Consider the following 14,009-nt stretch of genomic DNA (forward strand, 5'->3'; position numbering starts at 1 on the left):
AACAAAAAAAAAAAAAAAAAAAACAAAAATTAAATAAAGAAAATAAAAAATTTGGTGTTTTCGAAGAATTTATTATTCATTATAAACTAAAAACTACAACTATATTCTGTTTTCCCATTTTAATCAACTTAAATTTACTTACATAAGAGATTTACTTCAAAAGAAAAATGATGAAAGCCCTTCTGCTTGTGTAAAAATTATATAAATATAATATTTTTCTCTTTTCTTTCCAAAAAGAATGTCCATTTATAATTAATATAATTTTGATGAATTTGATTTAAATGATAATTCCAATATTTTATTTAATGTCATCTTTTGTCCTAACTCATTTGCATTCAATAATCTTTTCCTATTTTCTGTACCCAATGAACTAACGCTTAATGTCGTTGTGGTCGGTAGTGACGTAGCTCTTTGTGGAAATGGTTTCAAACCGTTTGTTACTGCGCTATTAAAACGCAATTTAGCCGGCTGAGGTTGTTGCTCGTAATACCCATTTTCCAAGCGTCTTTCAAAACAAGCCAATTGCTCTTTGCATTTGCGTACTTTTTCGCGTTCAGCCTTTAAATCACTTTGTAAACATTGCTCCAATTTGCTGAATCCTTGCATTTCTTCGTCAAGTTTCTTATATTCAGTTTTTTGTACTTCAATATAGTGTTGCGCGTACAAGCGTTGTTGTTCCCTATGGAATTTTGCAATTTGCTTAAATTTTTGATAATATTTCAATGGATCGATAAAGTATTCAGCTACTTCTCGTGGCATTTTCGCACTAATAGGTAAAGATTTTACAGGACGAGAGCATACGGCGCAATTGCTTCCTAAGCAATTTTGACAAATAATATGACCGCAACGGCTTAAATGCAGTTGCAACGTGCCTTCTTCATCTTTTCCAAAACATTTGTTACAAGAAAACGGACACGACATTTTGCCTACATAGAATTGTTTGGCAAGAATAAAGAAACCATTCGACAATTTACGGCTGAACGCTTTTTTGAAGCAATAGAAATGGAAGTGTATTTGCTTTTTACCGTTATGTCAGTTACATGGTTGAAAGTTTTTGGTGCAATTGCAATGAATTTTATAAATTAAGCAGTAGATTAAATTATTTGCTTTAGTAGTATGTACAATTTCGAGTGTGTATGTTAATACACGTACAATTCTCATTTGAGAAAATCGACTACCTCTTCCAATTCTCGTCTGCGTGCTTGTTTTTGAGCCCAACGGCTTTCTGCGACCTTAGTATTAGTTACCCAACGATCGTGCGCCAAGCGCATACCACATTCATCATTTTTAGATGTATTCAAGCTTTGATTTCCTTGCAAATCATACGTAGTATCTGAACGTACGTGACGTTGCTTAGCCGGGCATAGTTTGCCATCTTTAGGAAATGGTGGTTCTCGTAAATACAATTTCAAGCAACCCTGATGGAATAAGTGACCACAATAGACCCTCTCTACGTAAGCATCTTTACTATCGTCAGTTTCTAAATCTTTGGGATCAGCGGGCAACGCTAAAAGCCCACATACGGGACAGCATTCCTTTGGGAAGGCACATATCGCTTCTAAGCAGAATTTTAATGCTTTATGAAGGCTAGGTACCGGCTTAAAATCTCGCGGTGTTTTACCCTTGGGAAGACGCAAAGGCGCTTCCACACATTGCCTGGCAATTTCACGTGACTGACCATTTAGATAGCGCGAAAGAATTGCCGGTAAATTCGTCTCTTGCTGCCGTAGATCTACACATTTTTGCGGATATTCCTGCGGCACTAGTGCTTTAACACGATAAAAGTAGCCACCAGCTTTCGCATTTAATAGCACAGTCGATAATTTCTGTTTCAGCTTTAACTGGTCCGGTGAAGCATCACTACCCATATCCTTACGCAATGCTTGAATTTCATCAAAACATACGCACAAAGGATTTTCTTGCACGTATTCCTGCATAAAGCGTAAGACGTGCAGACATTGCGTTTTACCCAAATGCTCCTGTGCCTTTTTCTCACACAAACTAACAAGTCTGTTTAAGAATTTCTCTGAGAGTGTTTTACTTTTCAACTCAACTAATATATGCTGATTTGGATACGTCTCTGGAAATCGTATACACACTGTAATTGGCCGATTTAGTTGATCGATATTAACGCGCAACAATCCGCTCGTGCATGCAATTATTTTTGAGCTTGGGACAACATTTTCGCATAGTTTACGTACTTCCTCAATTTCGAAATCGAGAATGCTCATAATCTCTTTTAAAAAAATTTTTGATACAAACAAAGAAAATTTACATATAGTTAATGTTAACTAAAAATTTACGTTTTTGAAAAAAAAAAATATATATATTCTAAATGTGAATACTGGTAGTTGTCGATATTAATATTTTTTATTGCTCATTGCAAAATTGCATTTACATTGGTAAGTATTCTTTCTTATTATTTCATTACATCTGGTAATTTTTTGGTAGAGTGGCCATATTAGTTAAACGCTTAAGCTTATGAAAAACGATTCATTAACATTTCGTGGACAGTTTTTGGCATTTGCAAGCAAATAGTAGAATTTCATCATTCTTGAAAATGGTACTGGATTTAGATTTATTTCGAAGTGATAAAGGCGGTGATCCCGATGCTGTACGCAGAAATCAAGAAAAGCGTTTCAAAGATGTAGGCTTAGTCGAGACGGTCATCTCTGAAGATATGGAATGGCGACGAAGACGTCACCAAGCCGACAATTTGAATAAAGTGAAAAATCTCTGCAGCAAAGTCATTGGTGAGAAAATGAAAAAAAGGGAACCGTTAGGCGATGAGTCAGATGAGATACCGACAGAATTGCAAAGCCCTTTCACTGAACTCAACATTGAAAAACTGTCCGAGTTATCGGTGAATCAGATTAAAAAAGTGCGCTTACTAATTGATCAGGCAATGAATGAAAATGAAAGCCTATTGCAAGCAAACGAAGAGAAACGTAATCTAGCCTTGCGGGAAGTGGGCAATCATTTGCATGAATCAGTACCGGTGTCTAATGATGAAGATGAAAATAAAGTGGAACGTATGTATAGCAATTGTGAGAAACAAGCCAAGTATTCGCATGTAGATCTGATCGTTATGATTGATGGAATGAATGGTGATAAGGGCGCCGTTGTTTCCGGGGGACGGGGGTACTTTTTAACTGGCCCAGCTGTATTCTTAGAACAGGCTCTTATACAGCATGCTTTACATATGTTATATGCGAAAAACTACACGCCTTTATATACCCCTTTCTTTATGCGCAAAGAAGTAATGCAAGAGGTGGCTCAATTATCTCAATTCGATGAAGAGCTTTATAAGGTTGTTGGTAAAGGAAGCGAACGAGCCGAGGAGGGATCAAGTGATGAGAAATATTTGATAGCGACTTCTGAGCAGCCGATAGCTGCTTATCATCGTGACGAATGGCTATCCGAGTCGGCATTACCCATTAAATATGCCGGCTTATCCACTTGCTTCCGTCAAGAAGTCGGTTCTCATGGTCGCGATACTCGTGGCATATTCCGGGTTCACCAGTTCGAAAAAGTGGAGCAATTTGTTTTAACATCTCCTCATGACAACAAATCTTGGGAAATGATGGGTGAAATGATCGGCAATGCAGAAGATTTTTGCCAATCTCTCGGCATTCCATATCGTATTGTAAACATTGTCTCAGGGGCTCTTAATCACGCTGCAGCTAAAAAGCTAGATTTAGAAGCATGGTTTCCCGGGAGTGGAGCGTTCCGCGAGTTAGTCTCTTGCTCGAATTGTTTAGATTATCAGGCGCGACGCCTTCTGGTGCGTTACGGGCAAACCAAGAAAATGAATGCTTCCGTCGATTATGTTCACATGTTGAACGCTACCATGTGTGCCACCACCCGTGTTATTTGCGCCATTCTGGAAAATCATCAAACCGAAACTGGCGTTACAGTTCCTGAACCTTTAAAGAAATACATGCCCGAAATTTATCGCGAGGAGATACCATTTGTAAAGCCAGCGCCAATCGAATTGGAAGCAGCGTCAGCGAACAGTAAAAAAGTTAGCAAAAATAATAAAAAAGATAGAGCAGCTTAAGAAATCTTCTTTGGGACGAAGATGTTAATGCATTTCTGAACGGCTTAGCTTTAAAACTTTTACTATGGTATACACAATCTCTCTCCTCAGAGGCTTATCAGCTATTGTTGTTTTCTAATTAATTAAACATTCACATTTTGCAAATAAGATGAAAAAAAAAAAAGAAAACACTTATGCAATGATCCAAAGTGATTGCAACATTTAAGGAATCGAGTTTTTTTTTTTTCTTAATTATGTGAACTGCAAGCTAGATAAGAGAACGTTTTAATTCTTGTTTGCATAATCGTTTTTTTTATCCTTTATTGAGAATGACTTGGCTGCGACTATTTTCGTTTATATTTACATAAATATTTCATATGAATTCCAAGTCATCCTTTGCCGGAGTATAATCGGGAATAAGTTCCCAAATTTTCATACGCCATTTTTGACGTCTTTCTTCGGTCTCTCTCTCCAGTTGTAACATTTGCTTCAAACGGCGCCAACAATCTAAAACCTTCCATTTCAATTGCCTGAAGTAAAAGCAAATCCTTTAGAGCCTTGTCCAAATAACAAATTAAACGCTTACCATTCATGATGCGAACAGGCTTGTTTCATCTTGCTTTCTTCTATTATCCGCATACGTTTGGCATGGGCCCACCATTTACGAAACACGCCTTCAACTAACTTGAAATCATACCAATCTACTGCGACATTGACTTTACTGCGTTCCATTTCCACATAACAACACCACCAGTTCATTATTCGTCTTTTCAAAATGCATTCGTAAAAGTCATCAGCCTTTTTATCTCGTCTAGCCTTAGCTATGCAATAAACCGTAAACCAAGCTTGTAAATATCGTTTCTTATTTAATTTAAGTCGAAGCTCTTGATATTTGCGAAATTTTTCACGTCTACGTTCCAGCAGCCGTTTAAATCCCTCCATTCCGATACGTGATAAAAGTAAACGTCTACAAAATTCCTGAGCTTTTTTCATATTATCAGCAGCCCTCTGTCTCTCACGTTCTTTAAGTATCTTCGCCATTCGCTCTTGACGACGTTTCTCATTCCAAGTTTCCACGCGTAAGCGTTTAGTTTCCTCATCTTCTAACCGCTTAAGAGAAAAAAATAGGGGGGGGAAGTTTTATTCGCTATTGGAAGGATGATAATCAAAAATGATATTTTAATATTTATTTACTTTAGCTTCTTCCAGAGCTAGTTTTTGTGCCTCCTTCTCAGCTTCAATTTTCAAACGCCTTTGTCGAGCTTGTTCCTGCCTTATACTTCTGGCTAAGGCTCTCTCTTGCATATTCCTAAGGAAAGCTGGCTCCAAGGCTTTCCCTTCCAATCGTCCAAATCTATCGTCATCGTTCCGATCCTTCAAATTGCCTATCAATTGCAAAGTTTTTGCCTTCGCTTTCAACTTGGGATCGCCGGAACGTATAGCAGTTTTTAAATCTTCCTTAAGCTCTTGTCTGGCCTCTTTCGTTTCCTCCGACAACTTTCCCAATTTCAATTCCATTATAATTCGTTCCTGGCGTTCCAATTTTACACGCTGTAAATCAATTATATCCTGCTGAACCTTAATCCTATAAAAAAGCAAAAAAACAACAACAGTACCAAGTAATTATTTCCAATCTATTTTCACGATGCACTGACTTGTTTTGATATTTTTTAGCCTTTATCACATTCGAGGCGATATCTTTTTTGCTATTGACTACATTTTCCTCTGCAAGTCCATCCGCTGTTGCAGTTTTCTGTAACTTATTCAGGCGATCTTTTTCAAAACGCACCTTATCCAGAAATATGTTAATTTTCCCGACGCGATCTAAGCGGCAATCGCCAACATTTTCACGTTCGATTTTCTCGATAGTTTTAAAATGCGTCCATCTGATAAAATATTTACGCATTATGGAGAGATTGGCTTGAGTGCTTCGTGTCTCGAAAAGTTTTTCAATAATTTTTCTTTGCTCCTCGTTTACGGACGACAAAGAGTCATGGTGATCTTCATTCGTTGAAACAGATTCTGAAGGGTAGTAGAACATTTCGTTAAGATTTCTCGGTTCGCAAGAGGATGGCATTTTTCCTCCGGTAACCATCAGAAGGCTTTGCGCTTCTAAAGAACAGCCCTTTAGGGTTAAACCACTTTTCAAGTCTCTCATCTCTGGTGGCTTACAGTTTATTTTTTTACATTTTTCCCGCCCTTCTTGCTCCAATTCCTTTGCGGCCTCTGCTGCTAAATCAGCTATAACGGAATCGATGGCATGATCGGTACGCGCAGAGCCGGAATTCTGCCTGGCGGCATTGCACACGGCCACGGCTTCGTCAAACCTTACGCAGCGGTGCTCAGCATAGCTAACTCCCTCTACATTATTATCAAAATGATCTTCAATGTTACGTGGATCCTGCAATGTCTGCACTTTTTCCGGATCATTGCATAAATTTGTCAAGTTAACTGTATTTCTTTTTGGCTTGCTAATTACCGTTAATTCAGAATGTATTATAGTCGGTATTTCATGGAAAGACGCAATTGGTGGCGAATTTTCAATTCTGTTAAAAGGAAAATCATTTTCCTTTTCCTTTTGACGTCGGATCAGGTCATTAATCTCAACGAATTCATCAGTGATTATGGCAGTATCATCTTTCTCTTTTATAGGCACAATTTTGTCAATAATAGCAGCGTTCCCTGATAACTGGAAAATTTCCTCAGCGATTTTTATACCGTTACCTTTTTCATCGCTTTCTACGTCATTTTCTAAGGGCATCTGCGTGTTGGATTTTAATGCCGTTTCTTCACCAATCTTATCGGATTTCGACAGCGTCATATTTTCATTAAAATTAAAAGTAATTATAGTATTCTCCTCAAATATTCTTTTCAAATTGTTACTTTCATCGCCTACTGGGCTGTCGCCCTTGACATTATTCATATCCTTTTCCGTACTTTCCTCTACGTTATCTGCATTAATTAATTGATTAATTTCCTGAGTCTCTGAGTAGTGAAGGCACTCGTCAGTCACTTCTTTATCTTTTAACGCTAAAAAGTGATCAAATTCTATAAGTTTCAATGGTTGGTGGTTGGAATCTTCTTTTGTACATTTTTGTGATCTTTGGTCACCTAATTCAAGTCCTTGATCGTCTATTTTAACATCCGAAAGTAATTTAGACATGTCCTTAGAACAGATTGCTTCCCTCTGCGAATCTAATGGAGATTTTTGAATTATCTCGTTTGCCGGCATCGAGTTTATTTCATTGTATACTGTTGTGGTTATATCTTCATTACATCCTTTATTCCTTTCCAGCTTTCCTTCTAAAATGAGCATCAAAGATGGACGACTCTCTTCTTTGGAAGCGACTGAAGCATGGCATTTAGTGGTAGTATCTGTTCCTTTATATTTCTCCTTCTCGTTATTGCATTTCGTGTATAATTCGTTAACTTCATTTAAAACTTCTATAGGAGTCTTATAGAGTTCTCGTAAGCATTTTTCATTCAAATTGAAACTTTTCATTATTCCTCTATTATCTATCAAAAGGGATTCCAATTGTCTTCTGGGAATTTTTCTACGTTGATGTTCTTTTTTTAAATGCTCGCGAAATCGTTGTAATTGATTTTCCAAATAACGATCTTCCACATTAAGGTTATGTGCTATGCATGCGTCACGCTTATTTTGAGATACCGTTGAAGCCAATGTTAGCTTGTGTGGTGCCCTTTTAAACTATGAGAATCTATTAAAATGAAATATGGGTGATTTGAAAATTCCGTTTGCCTACCATTTCATGTCTTATATTCATAACCAATATTGGATCCAATGGCCGATCTTCCGCAATTCCATTCATTATCTTATTTTGATGTTTGCCAATGAAATCCATTTCTATAAAACGTTTAACTGCCTCGGTTTTCAATGTCTGCACAATAGCGTTTGTATGGTGCCTCTTGCGTATGCGATCCCATCGAGTCTCTTTGACGAACGTACTCGGTTTTTCTCTGCGTACATGTGACATGTTCAGTTCGATTGTTTTTATTTTTAAATATTTTTCTCTCTCTCTGATTGGAAAATAATAGGCTTTTTTGTTGTTCTTTTCAGTTAGTCTACATAAATAAAAATTTGAAAAATTTAAAAATGAAATATAATTTCAATGTTTACTATAATTGATTTTATTGTTTAAGAGTCTCTTGTTGTCAAGCTTTTCAATGTTTCCACTGTAATATTGCACGTGTGTTTATCGCCGAATGGAAACAATGGAAACACAGCGCAAAGGTAATGAAAATGAAATAAAGATCAATTAAAATTATTAATTAAAAAAAATTATAAATAATTCACATTAGGTGCCATCTGAAGAAAATCCTTGGCAAAAACCACAAAAACTAAATAAATATAAAAATGAAATTTTCATTTTTAGATGGCAAAGAGAAAAAAATCATACAACAACGCGAGCGATTTCTACAATTTCTCTTTGTAGATAGTTGCTCTTAAGCTTTACACGTATTAATGTTAACTGTCAGTTTTGTTTATTTCGTTCGAGAAATACGTCAAAGGATTTTTTTAGGAACTAGCGCTTCTTGTAACGGGAAAAAGATTTTGAGATCCAATTCAATAGAAACGGTCAATCTGTTGAATCCAGAAGAGAAAAACAAAAAAAAGTCATGGTATGGTGATAGTCAAAATTTTTGTTTAATGGAATTGGTAAATAAATGGGAAAGGTGTATGTATGTAAGCGTTAACAGTCGTGTCATCGTAAATGCATAATGTTACCAATTTATGAACGATTGGATGCACGCAAGCCTCTATTACGAATAAAACTGTCTCACGTGGCTATATTTGGCATTAGTTTGGCATTAGGTGCATTTGTATATTGCATTGTCTGGTCCATTGTTATGGATTTCGAACGGGCCACATACACGCACTGCGAGGTATCGAATTATTTACCATCCATCTCAGCAGCTATTGGCAGTTATGAACCTCAGCGAACTGTATGGAGATTAGCGATAATACTGCATTTGCCCGTACGTCTTGTCCTGGCCAATTTGTATTCGCAATACTATAAAAATCATATACGGCGCAATCGTCGCATAATTGCAAAATTCGCAGTGATATTAAATGTAATTGAAAATTTAGCATTGGTTTGTTTATCCTTATGGACGTCGGCGGATGATTATGAAGTGCACAAGACATCGTTTATAACATTTATAGCATGCAGTGAGATTTATATGCTTATTGTATACTTTCTAAATCGTAAAGCCCGTAAGCTTAGTTTAACGGAAACGGAGGAGAAGTCGTTACGTTATAAAGGCCTGTTCTTCACAATTAATGTTTTAGCATTTTCTCTTGCCGCTTATTGCTTCATAAGACATAATACGAAATGTGAAAGTGGAGGTCAGTAGGATTGCGCTTCAATGTTGAACGTTGCATTGTATCCTAATATACTATCTCTTTTGCAGTTTACACAATTTTTGCATTGTTTGAGTATATAGTGGTTTTAACTAATATGGCTTATCATATGACTGCTTATTGGGATTTTTATGGTCTTTATATGTTTTATGATTGGCAGAAAGGATTGTACATGTCGCACGCATAACGAATTATAAAAAAAAAAAGCAACTTAACCTGGGAATTATGTGAATGTTTAAAAATAGTCGCAAATAATTTTTAAGTTTTAATTTACATATATAGAGGAATATTTAATTTTCCCTTTTTTTTTTTTTATATTTCCCATTGAATAACGCGTCCAACTATAAAAACACAAGAACGAAAAGTATTTTATTTAATTATGGCTTAAATACACACATTTTTAGAACAATTTTTTTAAATTATATTTTTCGGTTTCTTGAAGTTTTCATATTCTGAGATAATAATAAGTGCTTAATGGAATTATTCGTTTCTCATTCGATAGCGGGCCGAAAAGTCTTCTCTTAGCTATTAAAATTTCATGTGACATTAGATCACTTGTGCTTTCCAGACCTGAACCGCTGACAATATCTACGGATCGATTGTGATCTTTTTGTTTCGCCTTTATGATAATGGGACGACAGCCAGCAAATTTAAATCGTATATTGCCGCCACGATTCAATTTTAAATTGGGAATCTTTAATTCGGGAAATACTTCTGGCAGTAATGGTTTAGGATTTAGAGCTTTGTTAGGATCATCACCATGACAAATTGTATTCGCATGACACATCCGCGCCACTAGCGTACTCCATTCAAGACGCCGTACTCCTAATTTCGGATTTAGCTTAAAAGTCTTTGATTTACGTTCACAAAAACGATGGTAAATAAATTTTTCATAATATTCTAAAAAGAAATATTATCAACCAGTCCTAATACACTTTCCTTTTCTTTTTTTTTTTTGCAAACCTACCGGCATAGTAAACCATAAATGGTTGCAATTTATCGCCTCCGCAAACGTATTCTAACCATTCATATAAAAATATGTCTTCACCATCTCTTAGAAATATTGCTGCTATCTGAAATTTAATTTACTTATACTGCAAATATTTCAAAATAAGTTTGTTTACCGAAAAGTCGTTCCATAAGATTTCCGGAAGATCGCACTTCAACTTGTATAAAAATGGTATAAACTCACGAAATGCATGTTCACCGCAAGCGATTAAGCCACGTATCGAACGACTTATGTAATTATAATCTAATAATGAAAATTTTTTATCGTTACCATTTAAATACTTATTATGAGGACTTTTGTGGATACCTCTTTCGCTATTTATAGAACGACCATCAAAGAAACGTTTCAATCTCTTTACTATATGGAAAGTGCACTCGTTTTGAAAGTAGTCATTAATCGCAGCTAAATGGCCCACTGTCTGGCAAAGATCATCTACATATTTCCAATCAACGGGTGAAGCGAAATACGGTGAAGTTAAATTCCAACAGTCCGTGTTATGCGTCGTGTTACTAAATTCATCTTCGTCTGGTTGCAATTTGTATATCTTTTCCTCATTGCTAATTGCATAGGCAGAATTTTGTTCAGCATGGGACGTTGTTTTCGCTGTTTGAGTTTCCGTCTTCATTTCCACATTCTGCACTTTAATATTGGTCGCTCCATGATCCCTCTCATAATTCCTGAAACTATTTTGAACTTTTATGCTTTCATATGGCGCTAGCAATTGACATATGAGAATTTCTGCCAAATGAAAGAATTCTTCACGGCAATCTATATCACGACATTGGGGATTGGTGGATAGAGCTTTTAATAAACGCCAGCATCGTTGACTAATATCATGACTTTGCTTGAAAGCAGCTATTTGTATAATTTTCGATAAGATTAAACGAAAGCAGCTACCCATTATAGGACTAAAAGCAGCTTCGCTCAATACGAAATCCAAATCTTGTGGATCACCATTAAGGGTAACTAAAATTTAAATCAAAAGCAACTTTAATGTAAAAATGTGTAAAGTATTTACTCTTCGATCATTACCATGCAATAAGCTGGGTATATATTTTTTTAAATTACCCAAATGCTTATCTTCCACTAAGGATGAACATTTCAAATCGGGTTTTTGTGTTATATTGAAAGTGATCTCTTTTTGATATTCATCACGTAATTCCAGAATTTTGTCAGAGTGGAAAAAATAGCTTCCATCGTAGTCAATGCGATCCCAATCAGTATCAATAGCACCTAAGCAAGGAGATACATCAGAGTCTTTTAAGACTTCGTTAACTAAATCGTAAGATATAATACCGCCAGAATGGCGAGCATATGTTTTAATATTCTTAAAAGAAGATAAAAAAATTCGTTAAGTTTGGATATACATTAATCCGTTAACGTATTTACATTAATTAATTCCCATAATTTGTAAGAAGCATCTTCCGCTACCCTAGAACATACTTCATTGGATAACTCTATATCGCTTTGATCGTGTTGCTCCCAAATGACTTTAATAGAACGGGGTTCTAATCCGGCGTAGCTTTTATGATGACTCTATAAAAACAAATACGATGTAAACTATTTTACGTTTGGATCGTTCTGATGAAACTGACCCTTGAAGTGCCAGCAGCATCACTATTACCACTGCTGCCTCCACTGTTACCGCTGTTGACGTGATTTACATCGAACATTGTCTGGCTACTAACAGTCCACAATGGTGTAGTAGGTGTGGTTGGTGTGACTATTCCTGCTAGTGGTGAATTGTTTTGACCGATACTACAAACCAATGCACTGTTTATATTACCACTTGCTGCCCCTGAACTAGTACCATTTTTTCCAGAACAAGTAGCATTACTTAAATCAAATTTATTGTTTTTGTTGCGCGATTTTGTCGACTTTTTATTCGCTTTCGTTTGTGTGAGCTTAGGTGTATCTTCGTTATTAGACGTATTAATTGTTTTCATAATTTAACTTTACATTTGCTCAGCTCAAAAACAAAATTGTCTACTCAATAACGAAAAATACAAGAAAAAAAATTTACGAGTTTTTTAATTTTGTTGTGTATTAACCATGTATGTAATAATATAATCACCCGTTAATCTTACGAAAAACTAATATTGTTTGTTTACATAGCAATCAGCTGTTTTCCTCTCTGCGAGTTTTTTTTTTTATTTTGCTGGTTGCAAACACATTCGGATTAAACTCATTGTTCCAAGATTTTTTAGCTTAAAAAAAAAAAAGGGAAAATAAATTAATTTGGCTTATTGCCACTGCATTTAGTTCTGTTTTTGAAAAGAAATTTCTTATCATACGGAGTAAATTTCTTCTTGTCCCTTTTGTAAATATAATTGAAATTAATTTAATTTATATTAGAAAAGCAAATTTTTTATATTTTCGATAATAACGATTTTAAAGATTAATAATAATAATAATAATAATTAAAATAATAGTAATAATATTAATAATTGTTATATAAAAAAATTATGATAAATAAACGAAGTAGCAACAATTCTAAAAAATGCAACGCGGTACGGTACTACTTTTAGGGCAACAAAATACACAATTTCTTACTTTTGATATGTAAACAATAGCACGTGCATGGCAAATGTAAACAATAATTAGAACTTGCAACAACAACCCCACGCACGATACCATCTTTACAACAACAAACGCGAATATATAGTGCTTTTTTAGAAGGCTTATCGTAATGGACATATAAGCCACAAATCCATTGGCTTAGTCCATCTCCACCTAACAATCCCAAAAAAAGGCTTGTCATAATGTCTGCAACAACCCAAAGGAAATTTCAGAGATTTTACAACGTTTATATATTGCATATATTTCTGATTGGTATCAGTATCAAGTTGTCGATGAAAGCGTATTCTTGCTAATATCTGTGCAATACGATATAATTACAACTTTTTCTATAAATATCCACCAAAGAATACGCGAGCGTGCACCCAAGCACTTTTTAAAAATTTCTTGAGAGGTAAAAAAAATTGATTACGAAAAATTGCCAAAAGTAGAATACTAACAAAATGTCTTTATTAGTACTTAATTGTGGTATCAGATATAGCAACTGCTTAATATTAACAATTATCAATGTTACTTACTAGTAATTTTCTACTACAATCATTTAAAATTGAATTGTAAGCATTGACATCCAAGTAGTCAGGTTGGCCGAGCGGTCTAAGGCGCCAGATTTAAGCTCTGGTTCCCGAGAGGGAGCGTGGGTTCGAACCCCACACCTGACAGTGATTTGAGATCTTTTTTTTTTATTATAGATATTGGCTAAGTGTTCAAAAAGCATTTATATTTTACTTCGAGGAAGAAATTATGCTTTAGAGAGTTCGTAAAGTTCGTCTTCGATTTTACACAAAAGCAAATTTTACTTCAAATTATATTCATACTCTACGGTACTTGGTGCGGTATAAGGGTGTCTTAAGTTTGTACGGATGCATATAACATATAGAGCAAATTAAGATAGTGCCTGTAATTGTATCTGTAATTATATTAACTGGTTCAGAATAATCTTCTAAGTTTGTCTGTCCGCTTGTCCGTCTTATTTCTCGTGTGCAACTTGCAGGCCATCATTT

At 35.4% G+C, this 14,009-nt stretch overlaps 6 protein-coding genes and 1 non-coding gene across 9 annotated transcripts; 3 read left to right on the forward strand and 4 right to left on the reverse strand.

Annotated features, from left to right (window-relative positions):
- Nucleotides 1-252: 252 nt before the first annotated feature.
- On the reverse strand, nucleotides 253-938 carry LOC119634770 (RING finger protein narya-like). Its single transcript, XM_038029122.1, has one exon. The coding sequence runs from the start codon at nucleotides 919-921 to the stop codon at nucleotides 253-255; it is 669 nt and encodes a 222-aa protein (XP_037885050.1). The 5' UTR covers nucleotides 922-938.
- Nucleotides 939-1,144: 206 nt separating this feature from the next.
- On the reverse strand, nucleotides 1,145-2,355 carry LOC119634769. Its single transcript, XM_038029121.1, has one exon. It carries the CDS (start codon nucleotides 2,229-2,231, stop codon nucleotides 1,158-1,160), a length of 1,074 nt encoding a protein of 357 aa, XP_037885049.1. The 5' UTR covers nucleotides 2,232-2,355; the 3' UTR covers nucleotides 1,145-1,157.
- A 125-nt stretch (nucleotides 2,356-2,480) lies between these two features.
- Nucleotides 2,481-4,265, forward strand: LOC119634839 (serine--tRNA ligase, cytoplasmic). Its single transcript, XM_038029240.1, has one exon. The coding sequence runs from the start codon at nucleotides 2,561-2,563 to the stop codon at nucleotides 4,058-4,060; it is 1,500 nt and encodes a 499-aa protein (XP_037885168.1). The 5' UTR covers nucleotides 2,481-2,560; the 3' UTR covers nucleotides 4,061-4,265.
- Nucleotides 4,266-4,361: 96 nt separating this feature from the next.
- LOC119634838 lies at nucleotides 4,362-8,372 on the reverse strand. The gene is made up of 6 exons (XM_038029239.1): nucleotides 8,355-8,372; nucleotides 7,804-8,122; nucleotides 5,695-7,748; nucleotides 5,234-5,624; nucleotides 4,626-5,149; nucleotides 4,362-4,569 (listed from the first exon to the last, which is right to left on the reverse strand). Exons 2-6 carry the CDS (start codon nucleotides 8,032-8,034, stop codon nucleotides 4,413-4,415), a joined length of 3,357 nt encoding a protein of 1,118 aa, XP_037885167.1. The 5' UTR covers nucleotides 8,035-8,122; nucleotides 8,355-8,372; the 3' UTR covers nucleotides 4,362-4,412.
- Nucleotides 8,373-8,524: 152 nt separating this feature from the next.
- On the forward strand, nucleotides 8,525-9,846 carry LOC119635040 (post-GPI attachment to proteins factor 2-like). The gene is made up of 2 exons (XM_038029557.1): nucleotides 8,525-9,407; nucleotides 9,473-9,846. Exons 1-2 carry the CDS (start codon nucleotides 8,780-8,782, stop codon nucleotides 9,607-9,609), a joined length of 765 nt encoding a protein of 254 aa, XP_037885485.1. The 5' UTR covers nucleotides 8,525-8,779; the 3' UTR covers nucleotides 9,610-9,846.
- Nucleotides 9,847-9,864: 18 nt separating this feature from the next.
- Nucleotides 9,865-12,439, reverse strand: LOC119635039. Of its 3 annotated transcripts, none has more exons than XM_038029556.1 (8): nucleotides 12,218-12,439; nucleotides 12,027-12,160; nucleotides 11,821-11,967; nucleotides 11,464-11,758; nucleotides 10,738-11,397; nucleotides 10,547-10,674; nucleotides 10,390-10,495; nucleotides 9,865-10,322 (listed from the first exon to the last, which is right to left on the reverse strand). In XM_038029556.1, the coding sequence occupies exons 1-8, from the start codon at nucleotides 12,375-12,377 to the stop codon at nucleotides 9,868-9,870; spliced, it is 2,085 nt and encodes a 694-aa protein (XP_037885484.1). In that variant the 5' UTR covers nucleotides 12,378-12,439; the 3' UTR covers nucleotides 9,865-9,867. The 3 variants fall into 3 exon arrangements, with proteins under 3 accessions (XP_037885484.1, XP_037885483.1, XP_037885482.1); XM_038029555.1 differs by having other exon boundaries at nucleotides 12,027-12,163; XM_038029554.1 differs by having other exon boundaries at nucleotides 12,027-12,439.
- A 1,144-nt stretch (nucleotides 12,440-13,583) lies between these two features.
- Trnal-uaa lies at nucleotides 13,584-13,667 on the forward strand. The gene has a single exon. It is a non-coding gene; the product is annotated as a tRNA-Leu (tRNA).
- Nucleotides 13,668-14,009: the final 342 nt, after the last annotated feature.

The sequence above is a fragment of the Glossina fuscipes genome, unplaced genomic scaffold, assembly GCF_014805625.2.
Source record: "Glossina fuscipes isolate IAEA_lab_2018 unplaced genomic scaffold, Yale_Gfus_2 3, whole genome shotgun sequence".
In the NCBI taxonomy this organism is placed as follows: domain Eukaryota; kingdom Metazoa; phylum Arthropoda; class Insecta; order Diptera; family Glossinidae; genus Glossina; species Glossina fuscipes.

Bases quoted from the DNA above. Each gene is read 5' to 3' on its own strand.
- LOC119634838 (XM_038029239.1), bottom strand. From the start codon at position 8,034: ATGTCACATGTACGCAGAGAAAAACCGAGTACGTTCGTCAAAGAGACT. The intron at 5,625-5,694 runs GTCAGTGCATCG...GCTTTTTTATAG, and splicing joins GCTAAAAAATATCAAAACAA to GATTAAGGTTCAGCAGGATA. The intron at 5,150-5,233 runs GTAAATAAATAT...TTTTCTCTTAAG, and splicing joins TAGCTCTGGAAGAAGCTAAA to CGGTTAGAAGATGAGGAAAC.
- LOC119635040 (XM_038029557.1), top strand. From the start codon at position 8,780: ATGTTACCAATTTATGAACGATTGGATGCACGCAAGCCTCTATTACGA. The intron at 9,408-9,472 runs GTCAGTAGGATT...TCTCTTTTGCAG, and splicing joins TACGAAATGTGAAAGTGGAG to TTTACACAATTTTTGCATTG.
- LOC119635039 (XM_038029554.1), bottom strand. From the start codon at position 12,377: ATGAAAACAATTAATACGTCTAATAACGAAGATACACCTAAGCTCACA. The intron at 10,496-10,546 runs GTAAACAAACTT...ATTAAATTTCAG, and splicing joins TCTTATGGAACGACTTTTCG to ATAGCAGCAATATTTCTAAG. The intron at 10,323-10,389 runs GTAGGTTTGCAA...ATTTCTTTTTAG, and splicing joins ATTTATGGTTTACTATGCCG to AATATTATGAAAAATTTATT.
- LOC119634839 (XM_038029240.1), top strand. From the start codon at position 2,561: ATGGTACTGGATTTAGATTTATTTCGAAGTGATAAAGGCGGTGATCCC.
- LOC119634770 (XM_038029122.1), bottom strand. From the start codon at position 921: ATGTCGTGTCCGTTTTCTTGTAACAAATGTTTTGGAAAAGATGAAGAA.
- LOC119634769 (XM_038029121.1), bottom strand. From the start codon at position 2,231: ATGAGCATTCTCGATTTCGAAATTGAGGAAGTACGTAAACTATGCGAA.